Source organism: Python bivittatus, unplaced genomic scaffold (genome assembly GCF_059951505.1).
Source record: "Python bivittatus isolate LINGU-HERP-01145 unplaced genomic scaffold, Pbiv_v1 ctg000100_np1212, whole genome shotgun sequence".
Taxonomy (NCBI): domain Eukaryota; kingdom Metazoa; phylum Chordata; class Lepidosauria; order Squamata; family Pythonidae; genus Python; species Python bivittatus.
In genome coordinates, this window is record NW_028277038.1 from 6,611,921 (window position 1) to 6,630,918 (window position 18,998).

At 43.9% G+C, this 18,998-nt stretch overlaps 1 protein-coding gene across 2 annotated transcripts in view; it reads left to right on the plus strand.

Annotated features, from left to right (window-relative positions):
- The window catches only part of PPIL2 (peptidylprolyl isomerase like 2), a 40,866-nt gene extending 25,007 nt beyond the window's left edge, over positions 1-15,859 (plus strand). Inside the window, exons 13-21 of one of the 2 annotated variants that reach the window (XR_003086672.2) lie at positions 1,333-1,422; positions 2,960-2,993; positions 7,884-8,001; positions 8,938-8,994; positions 11,235-11,307; positions 11,437-11,499; positions 12,849-12,985; positions 14,128-14,885; positions 15,783-15,859. Coding sequence is in view for 1 of the 2 variants with exons in the window: in XM_007422435.4 (XP_007422497.1) it covers positions 1,333-1,422; positions 2,960-2,993; positions 7,884-8,001; positions 8,938-8,994; positions 11,235-11,307; positions 11,437-11,499; positions 12,849-12,985; positions 14,128-14,218 (663 nt within the window). In the remaining variant the exon portion in view is untranslated. Of the gene's footprint in view, positions 1-1,332; positions 1,423-2,959; positions 2,994-7,883; positions 8,002-8,937; positions 8,995-11,234; positions 11,308-11,436; positions 11,500-12,848; positions 12,986-14,127 lie in introns of both variants that reach the window. The other variant, XM_007422435.4, reaches the window with a different exon arrangement.
- Positions 15,860-18,998: the final 3,139 nt, after the last annotated feature.

Genomic DNA, 18,998 nt, shown 5'->3' on the forward strand with positions numbered 1-18,998 from the left:
CAAAATCTGGGATTGTTATGTAAGTGAAGAAATGGCGGGAGAAAAGGAGGAAAGAACTGACTTCTCTTTCCAGTGGAGCGAAGAAGCCTTAACTGGCTTTTCCTGTATTCTCTTTCAGAAACGTTGCTAAGGCAACTGCTTGCTTGCCAGAATGCTATGCACCTTGCATGATGCGCACACAGTGGCCATGGGAACAGGCTCTTTCCATGAGTGTGGAAAGAGAGTGTGTCTGTGCGTGTGTGTGTGTATATATATATATGTGTGTATAAAAATATAAATATAATCAGGGGAAAATAATTTGCAGCCTACAGAGTATTTGCAAAAGAAAGAAGTCACTGGTCCCTTCCCACCATTCGCTAAATTCATTATCGTTTTACTGAGTGCTCAAATGTGGTTGTGTGTTCTCTCCTGGGCTCTCACTCCAAGGAGAATTCATTTTTCCCTTAAAAAAAAAAAGTACTTTGCAAAACAATGCCCCGTCTTGTGTTGTCAGTGGCTTCTTTTATTGTTGTTGGGGTGCCAAGTGGCATAAAATCTGCTTATTCTTTAATTCACAAAGAAATGGAAACCCAGCTTGTATGTCTTTTCTCTGAATTCCTTTGGCCCTTTGAACCAATAGGCAGAGGGAGGTAGAGGTGGTTTCTGCTGATCATTTGTTACTGAGTTTTTACCTCCAGAGAGAAGGGGAAGAGAGACCTGTTGTGTCTGCTCCCTGTAGGGGAAAGGCAGATAGCCTTAAGGTCCCATATCTGGGTTTGTTGGGTTGGTCAAGCCAAGATGTGATTTGCTGATGATACCTGAAGCAGCCCTCTTTGGACAGAAAGGCAGGGCATAAATCAGTGGAAGAAAAGAGGGAAGTATCTTTGGTTGTAGACAACACATCTTGTTGCATAAGACAAAGGAAGAGGGCTCTTTTCTCATACTTTGTCCCAAATCCAGTCAGACCAGGAACATCTTCCACCATGCTGTTCTCTTTCTTCTTGTGTCCCGTATTTGAGGTTTAAGGCTGATGAGTGACAAATGGCAAACAGTTCTAAACATCTGGATCAATGTTTCCCAACCTGGGCAACTCCTGATGTGTGGATCAACCCCCAAAGTTCTCAGCTATGGCCATGTCGGCTGGGGAACTCTGGGCGTCCACACATCTTCTTGGCCGTTGCCTAAGTAGGGAACCACTAAAGAACAGCTGATTCTCTGCCTCTAAGCTAGAATGATCTCAGCCATGGCTATTTTGCTGTTGTTCGTGCCGTGAATTATACAGTTGGTGACTTTCCTGTGTAAAGAAACCTTGATTTAATTATAAGCAGGCTGTTTTTTTTTTTCCTTTCCCAGACCCCTAAAACCTGTGAAAACTTCATTAAACTGTGCAAGAAAAAATACTACGACGGGACCATATTTCACCGATCAATTCGTAATTTTGTGGTGAGTATTGAGCTGGAAGGCCAAAGACATAAATGTTTGGTCTGCAAACTAGAGAGCAGTCGCTGTATCTTAATTAATGGCTGCCCTGGTGCTGCTGCTGCCATCCCCTCTGGATTGGCTGCTGCAGTGGACATAAACTAAGGCTGACAGGAACAGAACATATCCCTGAGTGAGAGAGGGCTGCTTGTTTGCCTTGCAACCCCCGTTGCATAAGTCAAGCTGTCAGCTGCTGAACCTCAGAAGCTGCATTTTCAGATGCCTCTTGCTTTGTAGAGGCTGAAGCTGGAGTTAGGTGGGCGACAGGAAGGCATCAACCCCCAAGTCTGGGTTTGTCAGTGTCAGCCTTGTGAGGTAGTCCAGACAGGAAGCGCACCCAAATGAACTAATTCTACTTTATCGTAAGGTTACATTAACCAAATCTTGCAAGTCTGAAAGGACAATTCTCTCCCTTCGCCTTTACAGCCCAAGAAACTAGGGAGGTTCCCTTCTGAGACGCTCTCCACACTTCCATTCCTTCTGTGGGCTCAGCTGCCTCTTATCCGATCGTTCCCCTGGCTGTGGCTCTTCCCCCTGTCTCCCTAGGTCATTCCCGCATACCATTGCACTTAGTATTGTCTCCTACGTTGTAACAAAGACAGGCCAGGCTTCAACTCCCATAACAGTTTGTAACAGGTTCCACCCTGCAGGAAGCAGTGTGAATCGTTGACATCCGGGCTTCAATGGCAGGACGCACTGTAGGCACCCCTGGACACTGCATGCATGACCTGAGAGTGGAGGGGGGTTGAGACCGGCTTTGGCAGTCCTCTAATGGGGAGGATTTAAGTCTGAATTGAGGAAGGTGGCTGTGTACCTCCCATCCTCAGAGCCATGAGCCATGTGATTGTTTTTGGCTTAGCAAGCTGGGGGAAGGTGGCCACTGCTGTTTGCAAACGTGGCTTTAAGCCCAGCCATGTAGCTTAAGCCCAGCCCATTACGACTTATTCAGCTCATCATATTTAAGCAAACCACCGCTTCAAGGTGACGCATGAACTTCTGGGTTCATCTTTGGGAATTAGATCGCTGAGCTGTTTTAGCCAGCATTGCCAACTAAGAGAGCAGGTTTTCAAAGCCTGTGGCAAGATATTATTTCCCTGCTCAGTTCCTTGAGAGCCATGGAAATGGAGAAGCTGGAAACTCAACTGTCCTCCCTCTGTGTTGGACTCTGACCCACAGTCTACCCTGTGAGGAATTCCGCCTGGAGAAATTGAGGGTTTTGCAGCCTAAGCTATTTCCCCTTTGCCAATCCAGAAGACTTCCCTTTTTTTCCCCCACTCCCTGTTCAGCTGCTGAAAACCCGATTACTGTAATTTGGTCCTTTCAGGAGATAACTGATTGATTATGGCAGTGCCATGATAAAAGGAGCAGGAAATAAGAAAGAATGGCTTTCTTTTCCCAAGTCTGCTGATAAAAAATAACATCTTGAATGATCTCAGCAATAAATCCATTGCTGTTCAGCGTTTCTCCCACCTTACATTTTCTTTATGTTTCGATTGCATAGATTCAAGGAGGAGATCCAACTGGGACTGGAACAGGTAAAAATTTCAGGTTTTCTTCCTCCCTCTTATGTGATTTAGTTCTTTGTAGACGTTGTAGGAGGAGAACCGTATTAGTCTATGGTAGCAGAAAGCAGGAGGAATCTGCTGTCATTATTAAATTAATAAACTAAATTATTCATACCTTAATAAAAAGAATAATAAAAATGGGTAGTCTGAAAAGGTGTTACCAGACTCCTTCTGATCTTTAGTTTTTTGTACCACTTGTGATCTGTGTTTTTGGGTTCACAACTTAGATGAATTGCAGCTCGAAACCATTTTTTTTCCCACCCACGTTAGCGTATTTTCTGCATTTAAAGTCAACAAGTTCAAGATGAAAAGCAGCCATGAGAGTCTTACTTATCTTTCCTTCATGCTTATAACAAAAACCAAAGAATACCTATTCTGGATAACTTACATTGACCATAGGAGTGTGTGCTCAAGATGCTTTCAATCGTTGAGAAAGAAAGAATGGAGCTATTTGGAAAAAAGGCAACTTGGATTGATTTGGAGGCATCTCAAGTGGTTATTCCATTTCTTTCACTCCACACAGTTTCCTGTTCCAGTGCCTCAAATTAGGAATGTTCTTTACTTTCTCTTCCTCAATAGGCCTTTTCGTCTTCAAAGTGTTTATTATTTTGTACGCGAGCAAACTGAAGTGATGACTTCTGCTTATGAGTGTGCTGCTGTTTTGACTTCCTGAATTCAGCAGGAATGGCCTGGGTACTCAGGCCCAGGTTCCCTTCATCGGCTGTCTTCTCTGGCTCTTTAGAACGGTGGGCATAACACCACCCAGTCTAATTGCATTCTCTTCCTGTAAGCCTGTTGCTAGGAGGAAGAGATCTGCCTGGAGACAGAGCTGTTTAGCTAGGGAGAAGGGCACGCCGACCCCCTCCAAGAGTCCCCTGCGGGCTCAACCAATCTCTCCAAGTGGCCCTTTGGAACTCAAATGTGGCCAGTCTTGGTCTATAGCTTTTGATAATAGGACCTCTGTTGCAGGGGGTATTTTATGGCCGCAGTTGAGTTTGAATTAGGATTCAATGTCGGGTTAATTCAAGCAGTGTTCTCTTGGCTGAGTTTAATGTTGAACAGAAACAAGTGTTTGTTATTTCATGCATGGCTGTAGGTTGCACGGTATTTGTATTAAAGGGTTTAAAATAAATCAGGCCATTGGATTGTCCAGACCAGTGTTGTCCATCCTGGCCTTCTCAGGCCTGGCACACTGCAGAGGAATTGGCCTGCAGTCAACAGTCAGTACAGCCCAGGGAGCATGGGAGTTGTAATCCAACACATTTGGCTTACCGATTGGGGAAGGGGGAAGAAGCTCAGCCTGGGACTTCCGGCATTCAGAATGGGGCCTCCACCATAGAGCTGTGACCTTCTCCGACAACCACTGGAGTTTGGACCCTGTTTCTCCAAACACTTGCAGGGCCTCTTCCAAAGCCCCACCAGAATCGGTTTATTTCAAGAACAGCAGACAGAAAAAAATAAAAAACGCCAGGCTTCTTGCTCCTATTTAGCCTGAAAGACAGAGAGAGCGAGCAGTTGTAGAATTGCTTCTGGTCAAGCATGGAAGTTCTCCTCTGAGTTTAATCTCATTCTTAGGCCCTGGTCGCTTCAACCAAACTAGATTGACCCGAACCCCGCTTTGCTGGCCTCATATGGAGGCAAAATTGAGAGGCAGCCAGTAACGGGACATCGTCGTAACTAAATCCAGAAATCAAGTTTTGGTAAAGTCCCTAATCCTTAGAGGCTGATCCCACACCCGGTTCTTGATTCTGCAGTAATGGAAACCTTTAAGAAACAGATGGGGAAGACAGAAAGTGAGCACACTCCACTGTATTTAGATAGATCTGTGCTACTGTTAGATGGCTGAAGGCGTGGGGAAAAACAAGCATGTGTGTCTGTTTTTCCTGGGGGAAATCAAAAAAGGAAGAGAAGCATTTCTCAGTTGTTTTTTCTATGCCTGGAGTTGCATTTAAAATATGTATTCCTGAAAGGGGTGGGGGGAGATATTTTGGTGCCTTTATCCCGACAGCCCTTCAGGTGGCAAAAATTTGCTTGAGCTTTTAGCAGCAGGCTCTGGAGCACAGTCTGCTAAATGCCAAAGACCCTCCTCAGTGCTCCAAAATCATACCATATTTCTTGCTCTGCAATCCCTCACTCTTGATTTTACCCAAATTCTAGCCTGCTGAAGAGCTCCAAACTTGATTCGCTCTTTTGGGGACCCTGTACTTCTAACAAAGAAGTTATGTAGTGTGGATTTTATTTTACTTTTTTTAATGAAAAAAAGCCATCTGCTTTGAGTTTCTCCTAGAATTCCCTTCTCCATTGTTTGCCAGCACAGGTCTCAACATGCTAGGAGGGGGAAGAACAAAACTTGGCAACCAAAATTGCCCACTGCATCTTCTTTCCGGGGGTGACTTGCTTAGAAGATAAATAATTAACCCCAGGCCAGCCTTCCACCCTGCAGGGGAAAATTCTTGTAGAAAGAGAGAGCGCTAACCGTTTATTTGCGGGCAGAAAGGTTTTGTAAGCTTGTTCTCTTTTTGCAGTTTTTGCAAAGCAGCAGATTGTGTCCATATTTCTTTGGGTCAATTGTGCCCTTTTGCAACAGGGGGACACTGGAAAAAAAAACAATGTAGGTTATGGTAAAATATTTTGCTTTGTTTTCCTGCAGCTGGAAGCCCTGCAATGGGGAGGCTGTTTTGGAGGCCAGAACTGGGGAGGAATGTTGGAAGGGTTAAGCAACCCGTCTCTTGATATTTCTCTGCTCAAAAGCTCTTCTTGAATCCTTACAGCCTTTAATAAGGAGGCAGAATAATTCCCAAGAAGCAGGGAGCTTGAGCAAGATGTTTCCTTCCTTCCTTTATTCCCTCCCTCCCTCTTCTCTGACTTCTTCCTTCCTTTTCTCTCTCCCTTCCTCTTTGTCTTTTCCTTCCTTCCTTCCTTCCTTCCTTCCTTCCTTCCTTCCTTCCTTCCTTCCTTCCTTCCTTCCTTCCTTCCTTCCTTCCTTCCTTCCTTCCCCATTAAGAAACCCACTTCCTTGTAACATTACAATTGTCCAAGAAGTTGGCATGTCCCAGTTGCCTCTTCTGCTTTTGAAACATCACGGGCTTTTGTTATTTTGGCTTAGCTTTTGAAAAAGCATCAACGGACGGAATCTAGCCAGCTAGCAAGAGGGAGCCAAACTTTTCCTTGATAAAAGAAACAGGAATAAATATCTGCAACTACTTGTGTATTGATAGGAACGTAGTGGCCCAAAGCAGAGGGAGTCCCCTTCTTGCACTTGTGTTTTTGAAAAACAATGCCACCACATCAGATGATGTCTGTTTGTCTCCTTACATGGGACTCACATGGGTCCCGTGGAAGTGTCAGTGTGTACCAACCCCTGAGTAGCTCAAAGCCAACCTGGAAAAGGTGCCTGTGACTTGGAGAGTCCCTGTAGTCCATAGAGAGAGTTCTGAATTGGTGGTTTCTCAATAAGGGCAGCTAAGAATATAGGGGAAATGCAGGAGTTCCTATGAATGAACTGAATTGAGTTCTCCTTAAAGGGGGAAGAATTTGATGTATGTACAGCTCTGTTTGCCTGCAGGGCAGCAGGAGTGGGTAGGGGGAGAAGGTTCAACTGTGCTGCTGGTTGAGTTCTACTTTTGATCTACAGTATATTCTCTCTTTGCGCTTGATGACGTATCCAGCTGCTGGGTAGAGCACACACGCCAGGCACCTCCTGAGTGCCGCAGATGTCTCTGTGAACTGCTGTCCTGCAGCGATACAATTTCTCCAGAGGACTCTTGAGCGTGCTCTTACAAGCAGCCCAAACCCAGTTTCTTTCCAAGACTCCCTCCCCCTTCCAAACAAAATTACTTCTTCACATGCACAGCTAGCCTGTTGCTTTGTTTCAGATAACGCTGCAAAAGAGAAATACATCTACTCCCTTTCATGGTTTGTCAGTGGAGAGTATAAGAGGTTGACTCACTAATTATGGAAATGAGCCTTTTCAGCTTCTTCTTTTTTTTGCTCCTGATAAGGACCAATACTGTAGGAAAATGAAAGCACTTCATCTGTCCTTGAGCAATGTGGAAGTAACAGCCATGCAAGCAGGGGGGGATTCAGATGAGATTCCACGTTGGGTCTGTACAGGAGCAAAAGTCAGAAAGACGCAGTAAGGCAGGTTAGGAATCCTGAGTGGATTCCATGGAGATGTCTCCTGTGGAAGGAGGTGGAACAGTTCTCCTAGTGCAAAGTGAACATTGCGCGTGAGAGGTGCTTAACTCTCTTTCAAAGCTTTGCTGTTTCCAATGGCAGAAAGTAAATTTGGATCCACTGATAAAACTGACTAGGTTTCTTTTTAGGGAACTGGCAAAGATTTCTGGCACCTAGCCATTGAGCAGTAGTAACAACAAAGCTGCTCCTTTGTCTTTCCTGTAAATTGTACAGCCGAAAATTTGGGATTCACTAGGGATGGATTCTTCTGTGGGTGGAGGGTCTGTAGGTTCGATTCTTCTACAGTACTTGAAGTGAAGTCCAGAGTTCAGCATCCCTTGATTCTGTGTGTGTTCTTTTTTTCATTGAGCTTGGGTTGATGATGGATATGGGGGATCAGGTAAGACCATCTAGACTTTGTTGTGCAAAGTCTAGAAGAAGGCCACTGCGGGTAGCTGGACCAAAGAGCCAACCAGAGTACAAATATCTCCTCCACCATCCACGGAACGTGCATCTGAATAGCTGTGGCGCAATGTAAGAGTTGCCTTGAGGCAGCATGTAGACTTTCTGTTTTGTGTAGAAAGTGCTTGCAAATCCATCTTCCCAGCTTCATCCCTGCCCGTCCTCATTCTGTCAGGGTGGAAGCAGGGCCGGCTTTCGAACATTTCCGTGTTTTAATTTCAGGAGGAGAGTCGTACTGGGGAAAGCCGTTCAAAGACGAGTTCAAGCCCAACTTGTCCCACACGGGACGAGGCGTCCTCAGCATGGCCAATACGGGGCCCAACAATAATAAGTCTCAGTTGTAAGTGGCGATTTGACCCTTCTGATTTCATAGCACGCTCCCGCCTGGAGGACGTGGAAACCTTTAATGAGTGAGAACTCTTCTCCAGGTTGGATCTAACCCTGAAGCTGTTCTTCTCTTTATCTTCATCTGCTTAATGTTTGCATCTGTACTTTGTCATTAAAAAAAAAAATGCCTGTAGGGCATCTTGAGAACCATCTGGAAGAAGATTTTAAAAAACAACTACTAAACACTGAACCCTATTCTTTGTAACCAATCTCTGCTGGTCTTTCTTTAGAGACTGGACCAAGTGACCTCCCAAAACAGTTTTCCAGTGCCTCTAATGGCCTTTTATTTTTAAGAGTTGGCTGATGTGCCCTGTTAACAATGAACCTCTAGGTGTTCTTCTAGACACACACAACCTAGGAGGTCACCAGACATCTCTCTCCCCAGATATGTATCTTGTTTTATTTTACATGCATAAGTTCGCACACAACTCTGCCCCACAAGCAGTGCCACAGATAACTGGATGAAAGGCAAGTGTGTGATTGCTGCGAATTGAAATTCAGTAGTTTCTGGAGAGGCCTCTGGCTCACTCCTGCATCGCATCATGTGTAAAATACACACTTCCAAGAATGCTGTGAATTAAATCTTAATCAACCAAGTCATGGGCTTGGCATCTTGTACTGGGTTTCAGAAGCAGCCGATTACAGAGCCAATTCTGTGATAACAAATGATCAGTGCTCATTTTAGAAATGTTTCCAACTTCAACTGGAAAGGTTGAAGCTTGGTTTCCACTCTCTGCCATTCCATCTGTTGAGATCGGTATATATCTTCTTCGAGCTGGTACAATTTGGCTGAAATGAGTCACAGCTGTTTGTGGCACTGCAGTTCGGTTTTTTGGAAGCTCTTGATGGATTCATTTTATGACATGTTTTTTTTTTTCCTCCCCACCAGCTTCATTACTTTCCGTTCCTGTGCATACCTGGATAAGAAACACACCATATTTGGAAGGTAAACCAAGTGATTGCACGATATCGTATGCAACATTTCATAGTTATCTTAATAGCAGTCATTGTAGCAACCAGTTTATTTAAAAAAAAAAAAGATTGGAGAAAGCTTGTTTTGCAAGCGCCCTCTCCTATAAAATAGCTCAAATTCATGAACATGCTTACCAACGCAGCCCAAGCGAAGAATGCTATGATTGTTTCATGGAGAATTCTTTAGAAACCAGTGTTCTGCCATATGTAAATCAAAGCTTTCCTTGTTGTCCCCATTGGAGCCTAGCTTGAAAGGTCTAAAAGCATGGAGTCTGTTCAGACATTAATAATTTGAGTGCTCCGCCTGGTACAGATCAAGGGTCGTTCTTCTGCTCTCTGAAGTTCAGCCTTCCAATAATGGAAAAAGCCAATTCTGCAGGGGGCTGATTGGTTGGACCCTGTAACTCTCGCAAGGCCCAATCAACATTGGTGCCCTTTTCCTAGCCAGTCATCTCAACTGCTGATGAGATAGCCCTTATGGCAGTCACAAAGCCACAGCCACCTGTCCCCCAAGTCAATACTTAAGGAGAGAGAGGTTTAAATGGATTGGCTTACATGGAAGTATATATAAACCTGGTGCATATTGTTCTAAGCAGCAAGCTAGACTTAAGCAGGGGAAGGGGAGAAAATGAACACGAGTCGGGCTGAAAATTGCATCAAGGAGCAAAGGTGGGAAGGAAGAGCTCATCTTCTAAAGGACAAACTTCATCTGCTCCTTCCCTCGCTGAAATGTTGACGTGTTTTTCTCCAATTTTCTCCTGATCTGCCCTAGCAGTTATGACTACTTGGAACATGGATTTTGTCTTTGCCTGGGTCATATTGGGACTAAAATCAGCCTCTTGGAGCAGCATGGTTTTTTCTAAGGGGAGGTTTCCAAACGCTGAAAGCTAAGGGATGGGGAAGACCTTTGCATTTCTGTGTTGAAAGAGACACTTATTTAGGTCACTGTATGGCACTGTATCACTCCAGATGCTACTTGTTGCAAAGAGGAGGAAGTGCCTGTCCTGTCAGTTTTTCTAGATTGTTTCAAAAGAGCAATTTTCATGATGATGTGTTGCTCTGTGCTTTTGATTAGTTCAGATGTTAAGCCCATCTATGTTTCTTTTTTTTTAAAGCTTTCTGAATAGAATTGTACAAGGACAGTGGTACTGAAAAAAGATGAACATTTTGAGTTTTGCAGCAGGTGGTGGTCTGGACATTTTGAATGATCTCAAGTCCTAATGAAAGACCCCCCTCCCCCCAAAAGAAGATATTCATGTTAATGGAACACGGAAGGGGAGCTTCCAAGCTTTAAATCGTAAGGGCCCTCCAGGGGCAATTAAAAATGTCAGATGGGTTTTGAATCCGCAACAATGAGAAGAAAATCTCTTGTCAGGAAAAAACGGGGCCACTGTGGGTTTTCCAAGCTTCGTGGACATAATTTGCATAGCAGCTGGTCTGAAAAGCTGCCGCTGAAGAGTTTTATCCCCCTTGCAGGTTTCAAAGCAAAGAGAATGAAGAAGCTCTTGGTTTTATTTTGGATAAATTAAAATAATAATAAAGTATTTATCTCACAATACCAAATGGAGAACTGCCCATAATTCAAACAGAACTCCAAGTAGACTTTTTTTTTTTTAAATAGAGTAAGCTGTAGGGTCAGATTTTGCAATTCGTGTTCCTCCTTTTGTTTTTCCATAGCTAGCTCAGACCCACTTCCAAAAGAAAGGTAAAAAGACATTCGCATCCCAGCTGACCCACCGAGTGAAAGAGCAGAGTTTGTGAACTTTGAAGAATAGCCGGATGAAAGTTGGTAGACCTCCCACACCAAAAGGAGGCCCATCTTTTAGCTGGTTTTTAGACAAGAAAAGTGGTAGGATCTGCAGAAGATATTGCCGTGACTTCTGCTTTGGGCAGTTAAAATGTTGTCTCAACCCCCCACCCCAGATTGTCTGCAGCACAGTGAAAGATTTGAAAAGAAGGCACGTTCCCCAAAGTCCTTGGATTTGGAATATGTCATTAGCATTCTTTAATAAATGAAACAACTTTAAACACTCCAGCTGTCTTCCATTTAGTGCTTCTGATTTCACTTTGACTTATGAAGGCTACCACCGAGCAGCCTTCTGTTTCCTACCTCAGCTTGGCATATAAAGCTCTTTCCTTCCTCTAACGTTTGAAGAAGTCAGGTGGGTTTTTTGCATTCCTTTACTCCATGGGGATTTGTCTTCCTTCCCCCAGGGTGGTCGGCGGGTTTGAGACGCTCACCGCGATGGAGAACGTGGAGAGTGATCCCAAAACGGATCGTCCCAAGGTCAGTGTCGTTCGGCAGAAATCAAACTGAAAAAGTCAAATGGTCTTAGGTACGTTCACCCTTTCAACTCTGGACCAAGAAACAGCGACAAGCCTGTGCAATTTTTTTGTTTCTGTTCTCTTTTCTTAGGAGGAAATAAAAATTGAGTCAACCACTGTTTTTGTTGATCCGTACGAAGAAGCAGATTCTCAGGTAAGAACGAGAAGCAGTGGCATTAACTTGCCAGTAGAAAGAGTTCAGGAAGAAAACTGATTGTGTGCCGCTCACGTACCCTTCACTCTCCCAAATTCTCTATTTGCTTTTTCTTTCTTTCTTTCTTTCTTTCTTTCTTTCTTTCTTTCTTTCTTTCTTTCTTTCTTTCTTTCTTTCTTTCTTTGAGGGATGGGAAAGAGAGAGAGACTGGAATTTTTGCATTTACAAGATGTAGCAGTAAGTAATCAGAAGTTGCTAAGCATCATTCTGTCAAAAGCTATCAGCCACAGTGGGCAGATGGAATACTTCTGGGCATGAAGGAAAAGGGAGAGAAACAGTGCTTTTGCCCTTCGGTCCTAAATGTGAGCTTTCGGAAGGAATCTTGCGTGCCCCCTGGGAAAACAGGATGCTGAAAGGCCCTTAAGTTAGAAGAGTGAATTAAGATAGGCAAGAAGACAGCCATCATATTCTGAAGCATATTTTTCTCAAGGCCAGATTTTGTTGGGGAGGGGGAAAATAGTTATGTTTAAGTCTGTGCTTCTTGGCAGCATCTTTCTGGGGCTGTACAGACAACAGGACAACAGGTCTAGGTGGACCTCCTCCTCCTTTGAAGCAGTGGGCCCTGCAACTGGCAAATGCTCTCCTGTTCCCATTTATTTGGGGCCAGCATGCCCAAAGCTTCCATTTTGGAAAGCTGGGGAAGCCATATGGAGTTGCAAAACTAACGGATGCTCAGGTTCTCTTGGGTGGAGTTGCAGAAATCAAGCATCCAATCATTTTCTGGCCTTCTGTTGTTAGTTCTTGACCAGATCACTATTGAACAGCAGTGTTTAAGGCCAGTTCTGCTATTCTACAAGGTGGGAAAAGCTTTGGGCCACACAGCCCATTCTCTGCACCCTGAAGCTAGTGGAGCAGGCTGGCCCATGACCTGAATGATGTGTCTGTGAGATCAATGACTTATCGCATAGTTTGTACATCCTAGCTCCATTCCATCTTGTTCTCTGCCTGCCAGCATTACTCCCACCTCCAACTTCTGCAGAAATTCTATTTCTAGGGAAGACGGTTGATTGATCAGGTATTGCCAAGAAATGCCTGGCCTTGTTCAGAATCCATCAGCTTCCCAGACAGCGCCCCCCTCATTCAACAGCAGTCTTGTCTTGGTGGGGTTTCTGTCGTGTCCTCTCGTGGCTTTTCTTCTTCCAAACTGAGGAAGCCATGGAGGGCAAGGAGACAGGAGAACTTTGTGCAACGGTTGCCCGTCTCAGCTTTCAGCCCAACCATGCTCTCTGGCCTGTTTGACCTCTGTGCTATTTTGGAAGATTGATATGGCTCCATTTGCTTTCTCAAAGGTTGCTAAAGAAAGAGAGAAGGCCCAGCAAGAAGAGGAGGCAAAGAAGGGGGAGATCAAAGAAGTCCCAAAGAAGGAACATCACACACCAAAAACTTACCGCACGGGGGTTGGGAAGTACATTAATATAGCAGCAATGTAAGTTCCTGCTGTATTTTACATTTTTGAATTTCTGGGTTCCTTTCTATGCGGAAATAAATAAATACTGCAAATGTATGCTAGGTGGAAAGATACCTTCTGCCCAGTCGGTCTTATTGATCTTGCATAAATGCTTTTCTGTGGGTTCAGGCACTCGAAGTTCTCCACTCAATAGAAACAGCCAATCTTTGGCTTGCAAAGCAGATGCCCCATTTAGAAACACCCCATATTTGGACTCAACTTTTCATTTGGTGGAACTCAGTGAATCTTAGCTGAAAATCCAGAAGGTGTATAAAGATTTGAGCAAGGCATGGGAGAGGAGGAGGAGGAGGACTCCAAAGAGAATGGAGAGGTGGGATTGAAATTGTTTCCATTTGTTTTTTAAATGTGGGTTCCAGATTAGACAACTATACCTAGAGAGCTATAGGTTCTTTGCTCCTTAGACATGGTTCCCAAAGGGGAAGGAAGGGAAGAAAGGCAGAATTGGAGGAGTCAAACAGGAATAAATTCTAGGTCAGCCCGTTCAGTGTCTAGATGAGAAATTGTTAACCTTTTTGTGCCATGCTCTCCTTTGAAGTTAACCTTTTCGGAATCTAAAAGCTATGAATTACTTACGGTTACAGAGTAGTGAAAATGAAGTTGGAACTCCCTGAAATCTATCCATGGATCCCAGCTTAAAAGCCCCTGGTCTAGATGGAGCAGGGAGAACACTTCATTATCAGAATTCCCAAGATGTTGAAAAGGCATTTAGAAATCTCTTCCTGCCTACTTAAAAAAACAAAAAAAAAATCAATTTGCTCCATTTAGAGCCAGTTAGATTAGTAGACCACCAGATAATTTTTGGTGATTGACTCCTGCTTCTCTTGACCCCTAATTTAAAACAATATTAGAACTTTCCACATTTTCCTTTTTTTAATTTTCCAGAACTGGTTCCTATGAAAGATGGACTTTTATTTTTTAATGACTATAGTGGGGGAAATCCAGTTCATTTGCACCACTCAATTTCATCCTTGTCTTCCACTTTTAACTTTCTACTCCTGTCTTCCATTCTTTTTGGAGAACATTAAGCCAGTGTCTCTTTTGTAGTGTGATCTACCTCCTAGGAAGGTGGGTGACTTGGGACCATGTGTTTTGTGTTACAGGAAGCGAGTGGCTGAAGACGGGCCATCCACCAGTGTAGCTGTCAAGAAAGAGAAGAAAAGTGGAGGCTTTGGAGACTTCAGCTCTTGGTAGCCCATGGGGGAGGGCCAGCTCCAAATAATTCACTGTCTGGAATGGAGAAGACCAGCTTTGTGCCTCTGCTGCTGTCGCAAAAAATTAGACCATTCACAATATTCTTTCAGTGAAGCATGATCCAAACAGAAGGAGAGGGGTTCCATTTCACAGTTGAATGGCTGATGGACAAATTTGGAAGGAGAAGGCAGCATTCAGTTTTGATGGTAAACCACGGTCCTTCCCAAATTGTGCCTTCTGGTCCACCATTTTGAACAGCTGCCCAGGTGCTCGTAAAAAAGCAGTTGCCCTCTGCAACCTGGTGAGTTTCCTCCTAGAAATACAATTCCAAGCCAGCATCTTTGCTTTGGAAGAGATGATGGATACAGATCTCCATCGCTATGTGGCGAGATGTCTCCTTCAACAAACTATCTGATGCTGCAGCTTCTCTCTCGTGTTCCTTAGCTACTGAAGAGCTGTTGCTCCCCCTCCTCTTTGATGTGCAGCAGAAAGATATTCCAGCCCACTGAGGACACCTCTAGGAAATCTCCCTGTGGCTTTAGGCATCTAGCTCATTGGCCTAATCCAGGTAGCCCGCATTATCTTCTCCCTTTGGGGAATTAAGCCACCTTCTTTTGGAGCTCAGAGGGATTTCTAGACCCTAGAAGGAAACTAATCTAAAAACCGTGTAAGTGATACATTTCTTGTTAATGGTGAGAAATGCAGGTGGGTGGGAGTTGAGCAAAGAATAGTAAGGGGGAAGTAAGTGCCTATTTGCAGAAAGGCAAAATAGCAACACAGAAGGGTTGAAGCACCTTCCACCAACGGTTGCTTCTGTCAGCAAAAGGGCCATATTTTTAGCCCTTTTTCTTCGGGTGACCTTTAATGGCAATGCTTTGGGTGCAGTGCTTAGTTCCTTATCTCTGCAAAGGGGAGACAGTGTCTATTTAGGACAGGTTTCCTGAGCTGCAGTACAGGCGCGTGCAAGGGGTCCAGCCTGGTTTGGTCCACTCCTGAAATTGTCAGCACGGGCCATCCAGCTTGGGCATTCTAGGAACTCACACATCTGGAGGTCACCAGACCTCTTGAGTTGGCCACTCAACCCGACAAGGTCAGGAATAGGGGCACTGGGTCTTGAAGCCCAGCATGAATGTCCTTGCGCCTCTCACAGCCCTGTTTTTAGGTAATGCAGTAGCATTCAAGCTAAAACACATAAGGTGGTGTTTGTTTTTTTTTAACTCCTCCCCACCCACCACTTTTCCTTCTGCGATGATCCCATTGACAAATGTTCTCTAGCAGGAGGAAGATGTCATCAAAGATGACAATTAATTCCATTCACTCTCCAAACGAAAACGAGAATTGCAACTTGTCATACAGAGCCGACCTAAAATAGAAGCCGCCTTTGTGTACAGTCAACGTGCGAGGGTCTGTGCTATCTGACTAGAGGTTGTACCTACCACATCACTGCATTTTTCTTGGATTGTTCAGCGATTTGCTGAGATTCTTAAAAACTGTATATCTAGCGTGTGTAAATTTGAAAAGTTATCTTTGAAAATTAACTGCGGCAATGTTCTTTTGTACACAGGTTCCTGGGTCACAAAAATTGTAAGCAGGATAAATCATGCGGAGTATTTTTCATTAAAGCTTTCCATTTTCATTTGCTTCCTGATTATCAATTTGGGCTTTTTTTTTTCCAGAAGCCTGCCAATTTAGGATTCCAGCCCCCCCATTCTATTGGCAGAAAATGAGTCACCCATATTTTCCAAGATTCACAACAGGGAACTAGGGCTCTTTGGAAGAAATGATTGCATTTTGGGGGGTGTATCAAAGTAGAAAGAAGGGGCAGGACAAGAGGTGGAAGAAAATTTACAAAGCTAGAAGGTTGGTAAAGCTTGCCAAGTTCAGAATTACCTGAGTTTATGAAGGGGAATATGTTTTAAGAAGAAAAACAATCCTGGTTTTTGCAAACTCATTTTCGGACCGTTCGAGGCCCACAAAAAAAAAAGATGGGGGATGACTTTACGGTTGGAATGATTAGCAGAAAGCAATGCTGAATTAGAGGAGGAAGGTACGCAGCAGAAACTTTTGGGGACTTCTTTGCTCACCAGTGAGGAATGATGTGAAATGAAGAGCCTGTTCATCTCTCACCTGAGGCTTATGCAACATGTAGTGACTCACAGCTTCGTGTCCGATGGTCTCTCTGGAAAAGCAGTGAATTCCACTTCACTTGCTTATCTCACCATGGGCTGACAGGCACCCTCTCTCCCAAGCAGAGCCTTCACCCGCTAGAATTGCTACATGTCAAGCTCCCGGTGGCCACTAGATCCAAATTAAGAACACAGTGGCTTTCCTGTTTCTAAAATGTGAGGATATGGGGGGACGTGATGGGGGATTATATTCTGCATCTCGTTGGCAGCTACATTAAAATGAAGAGAGGACACGCTGCTGCATTATTCAGGAAAACGGGCTGAGCATTTCTGGTGTTCGAGGATCAAAGTGGTCTTTACCTTCAGAGCAGAGGCAGGTTTCTCCAAATTGTTGGAGTGATGCGCACGATGACAGAGGGAGATCACGCATCCCAGTTCCATACTTCAGGGATGGGCAACCCGTGCCCCAGCACCTGTTTCAGGGCCAAAAGCTAGGGCAAGTCCACAGGGAGGCAGAAAATACACAATAGTTGGGAACTAAGCCAACGAATCTGATTACCGGTAGGAAAAATGGGAAATGCATAATCAGAATAATCAGGCTCACCCCAAAGCCCAAAAAGAAACAAAAAAACTGGGCCCTGCCCAGAGATGGCCCATGTCTGCTTTCCATCAAAGGTAGGACAATGCCCTCCAAATCGCCTGTTCTTATACGATGAACCATGGAGAGAATATTATTTCCTGCGTATCATTCCGCTTAAAACTATGAATGGCTTCTAAACATCTGAACTGTCGCTAGTTCAATTGCAGCTTCTTTCACAATGGGATCGTGACTTTAGTGTGCGTGTCACTGAATGGGGGAGAACTGACTATACATGGAGCTGGTCGTTAGCAGTAAATGTTCTGAGTCATTGAGATGACGATTTCCTGATAGCGAACAGGATTACAGCTGGTCAAAATGCAAGTGGACCTTTTCCAAGCACTCTGCATGGCTGTGTCCTTCCAAGTCCCCCAAGGAAACTTCTGTTAAGTGTAAGTTAGTACTACACTCAAGAGAAACCTATAATACTCTGAATGGAGTTGTTCCAGCCATTTATGGTTTCCATGGGACGTGTGTGCGTGTGAAGGAGGAGGGTAGCATAAATAAGAACCTGAAAATCATTCTGGGACAAAGATGTAGTCTGAAAGCACAGTAGCAGGACCATTAGTGGCTGTAACAATTTTCCATAAAGAACATTTAACAAAGCTTATAATGTCTAGAGCAAAGTGTATCACAGAATGAGTCATTCCTATTAAGAGAGGTTATGTAGGTTATTTATGTTTTACTGAAAAGTTCTAATTTTATATAGAAGACTCCCCTTTTAATGCATGATCTTTAAAATAATTTTTTAAAGATCAGAAAAAATATTCAGCATGGAAAAACCAAGCAGGGCCAAGTAAAAACTGGAAGATAATTTCTCTGATCTGGGTGCCCTTGGAATCATTACTTTCCTATACCATAACTGTCTTCCTTGCAATTCTATTATCAGTCCCCAGTATTATGTGATTTTTTTTTTACAATTAATAATCTGGTCTGAGATAACAAAAGCCATTTCAGATGGACTGAAAAATCAGCCTTTACATGTAATCATGTTCCAGAACCTAAGGACACAAAAGAGTTCCTACATGCAGATCTAATTCTTGAGAATTGCCAACAGAGTAAGCTCCAGACCATTGGTGCATAAAGTCATCAAACTAGTGCTGTCTCTTCAACAGGAGTTGCTTCCCCCGCATTCTTATTTGAATTAAAAAATCGCAATCCCCCTTTCAAATCATCCGGACATGACTTGAGTTGTGCAAAATACTGCACTGCCCCCAACATTTCAAAAAACTCTTCCCCCAGGGACAGTGAAAAAGTTTGGCACTTTGGAAATCCAAATGGATCCTTGATGATCACAGAACGGCTTCTCCTACTTCCAATCGAGAAATACTCTTTTCTGAAACTTGCTGGGCATCAAACGGAGCATTTGGTGCACCTAAGGGCACATTCTCTGCACTTTTTGAACTGTCGTCTTTCCTGCTTTCTTTAAAAACAACGGGCAAATGCTTCAGACACGTTATTCAGTCAAATGAAATCCTGAACTGTGCTGGAAGGACATACGCTGGATGCTTACCTCCTTTCCTGCGGTGATGACTATCTCTGGACTGGAAGTGATGACAAATCCTTTGGTTGACCAAGTGTGAACAGAGGCATCCCTAAGTTGAATTAAGAGCAAGGAGGAAAATGAATTGATGGGCACTTAAGTCTTCATTGTGTCTACAACTTTGCATCTTGTCTTTCGCAAACCCATTTTTTATGTTTGGGCTGACGTTCTGAATTAGCCAATCCCCACCTTAACTCCATACTTATCAGCAGGCTAAGAAAACTTACCATCCACCGGCAAATTGGGTACTTAAGCAAAGGATTAAAATTGTATTAGTCACTACCTCAATTCTTGGACTGCCCATTGGGACACAGCCCAGAGCAACTCTGTTCACACGCCAGAGGTAAATATCTGCAGTGTGGGGACGGTGCAACCTCTCAAAAAAATACAGACCAAAGTTCAAGGAGGACTGAACACATTCAGTTGCCATAGATTATGGGATAGAGGGATGAGTCAGATAAGAGGGGAAAAGCA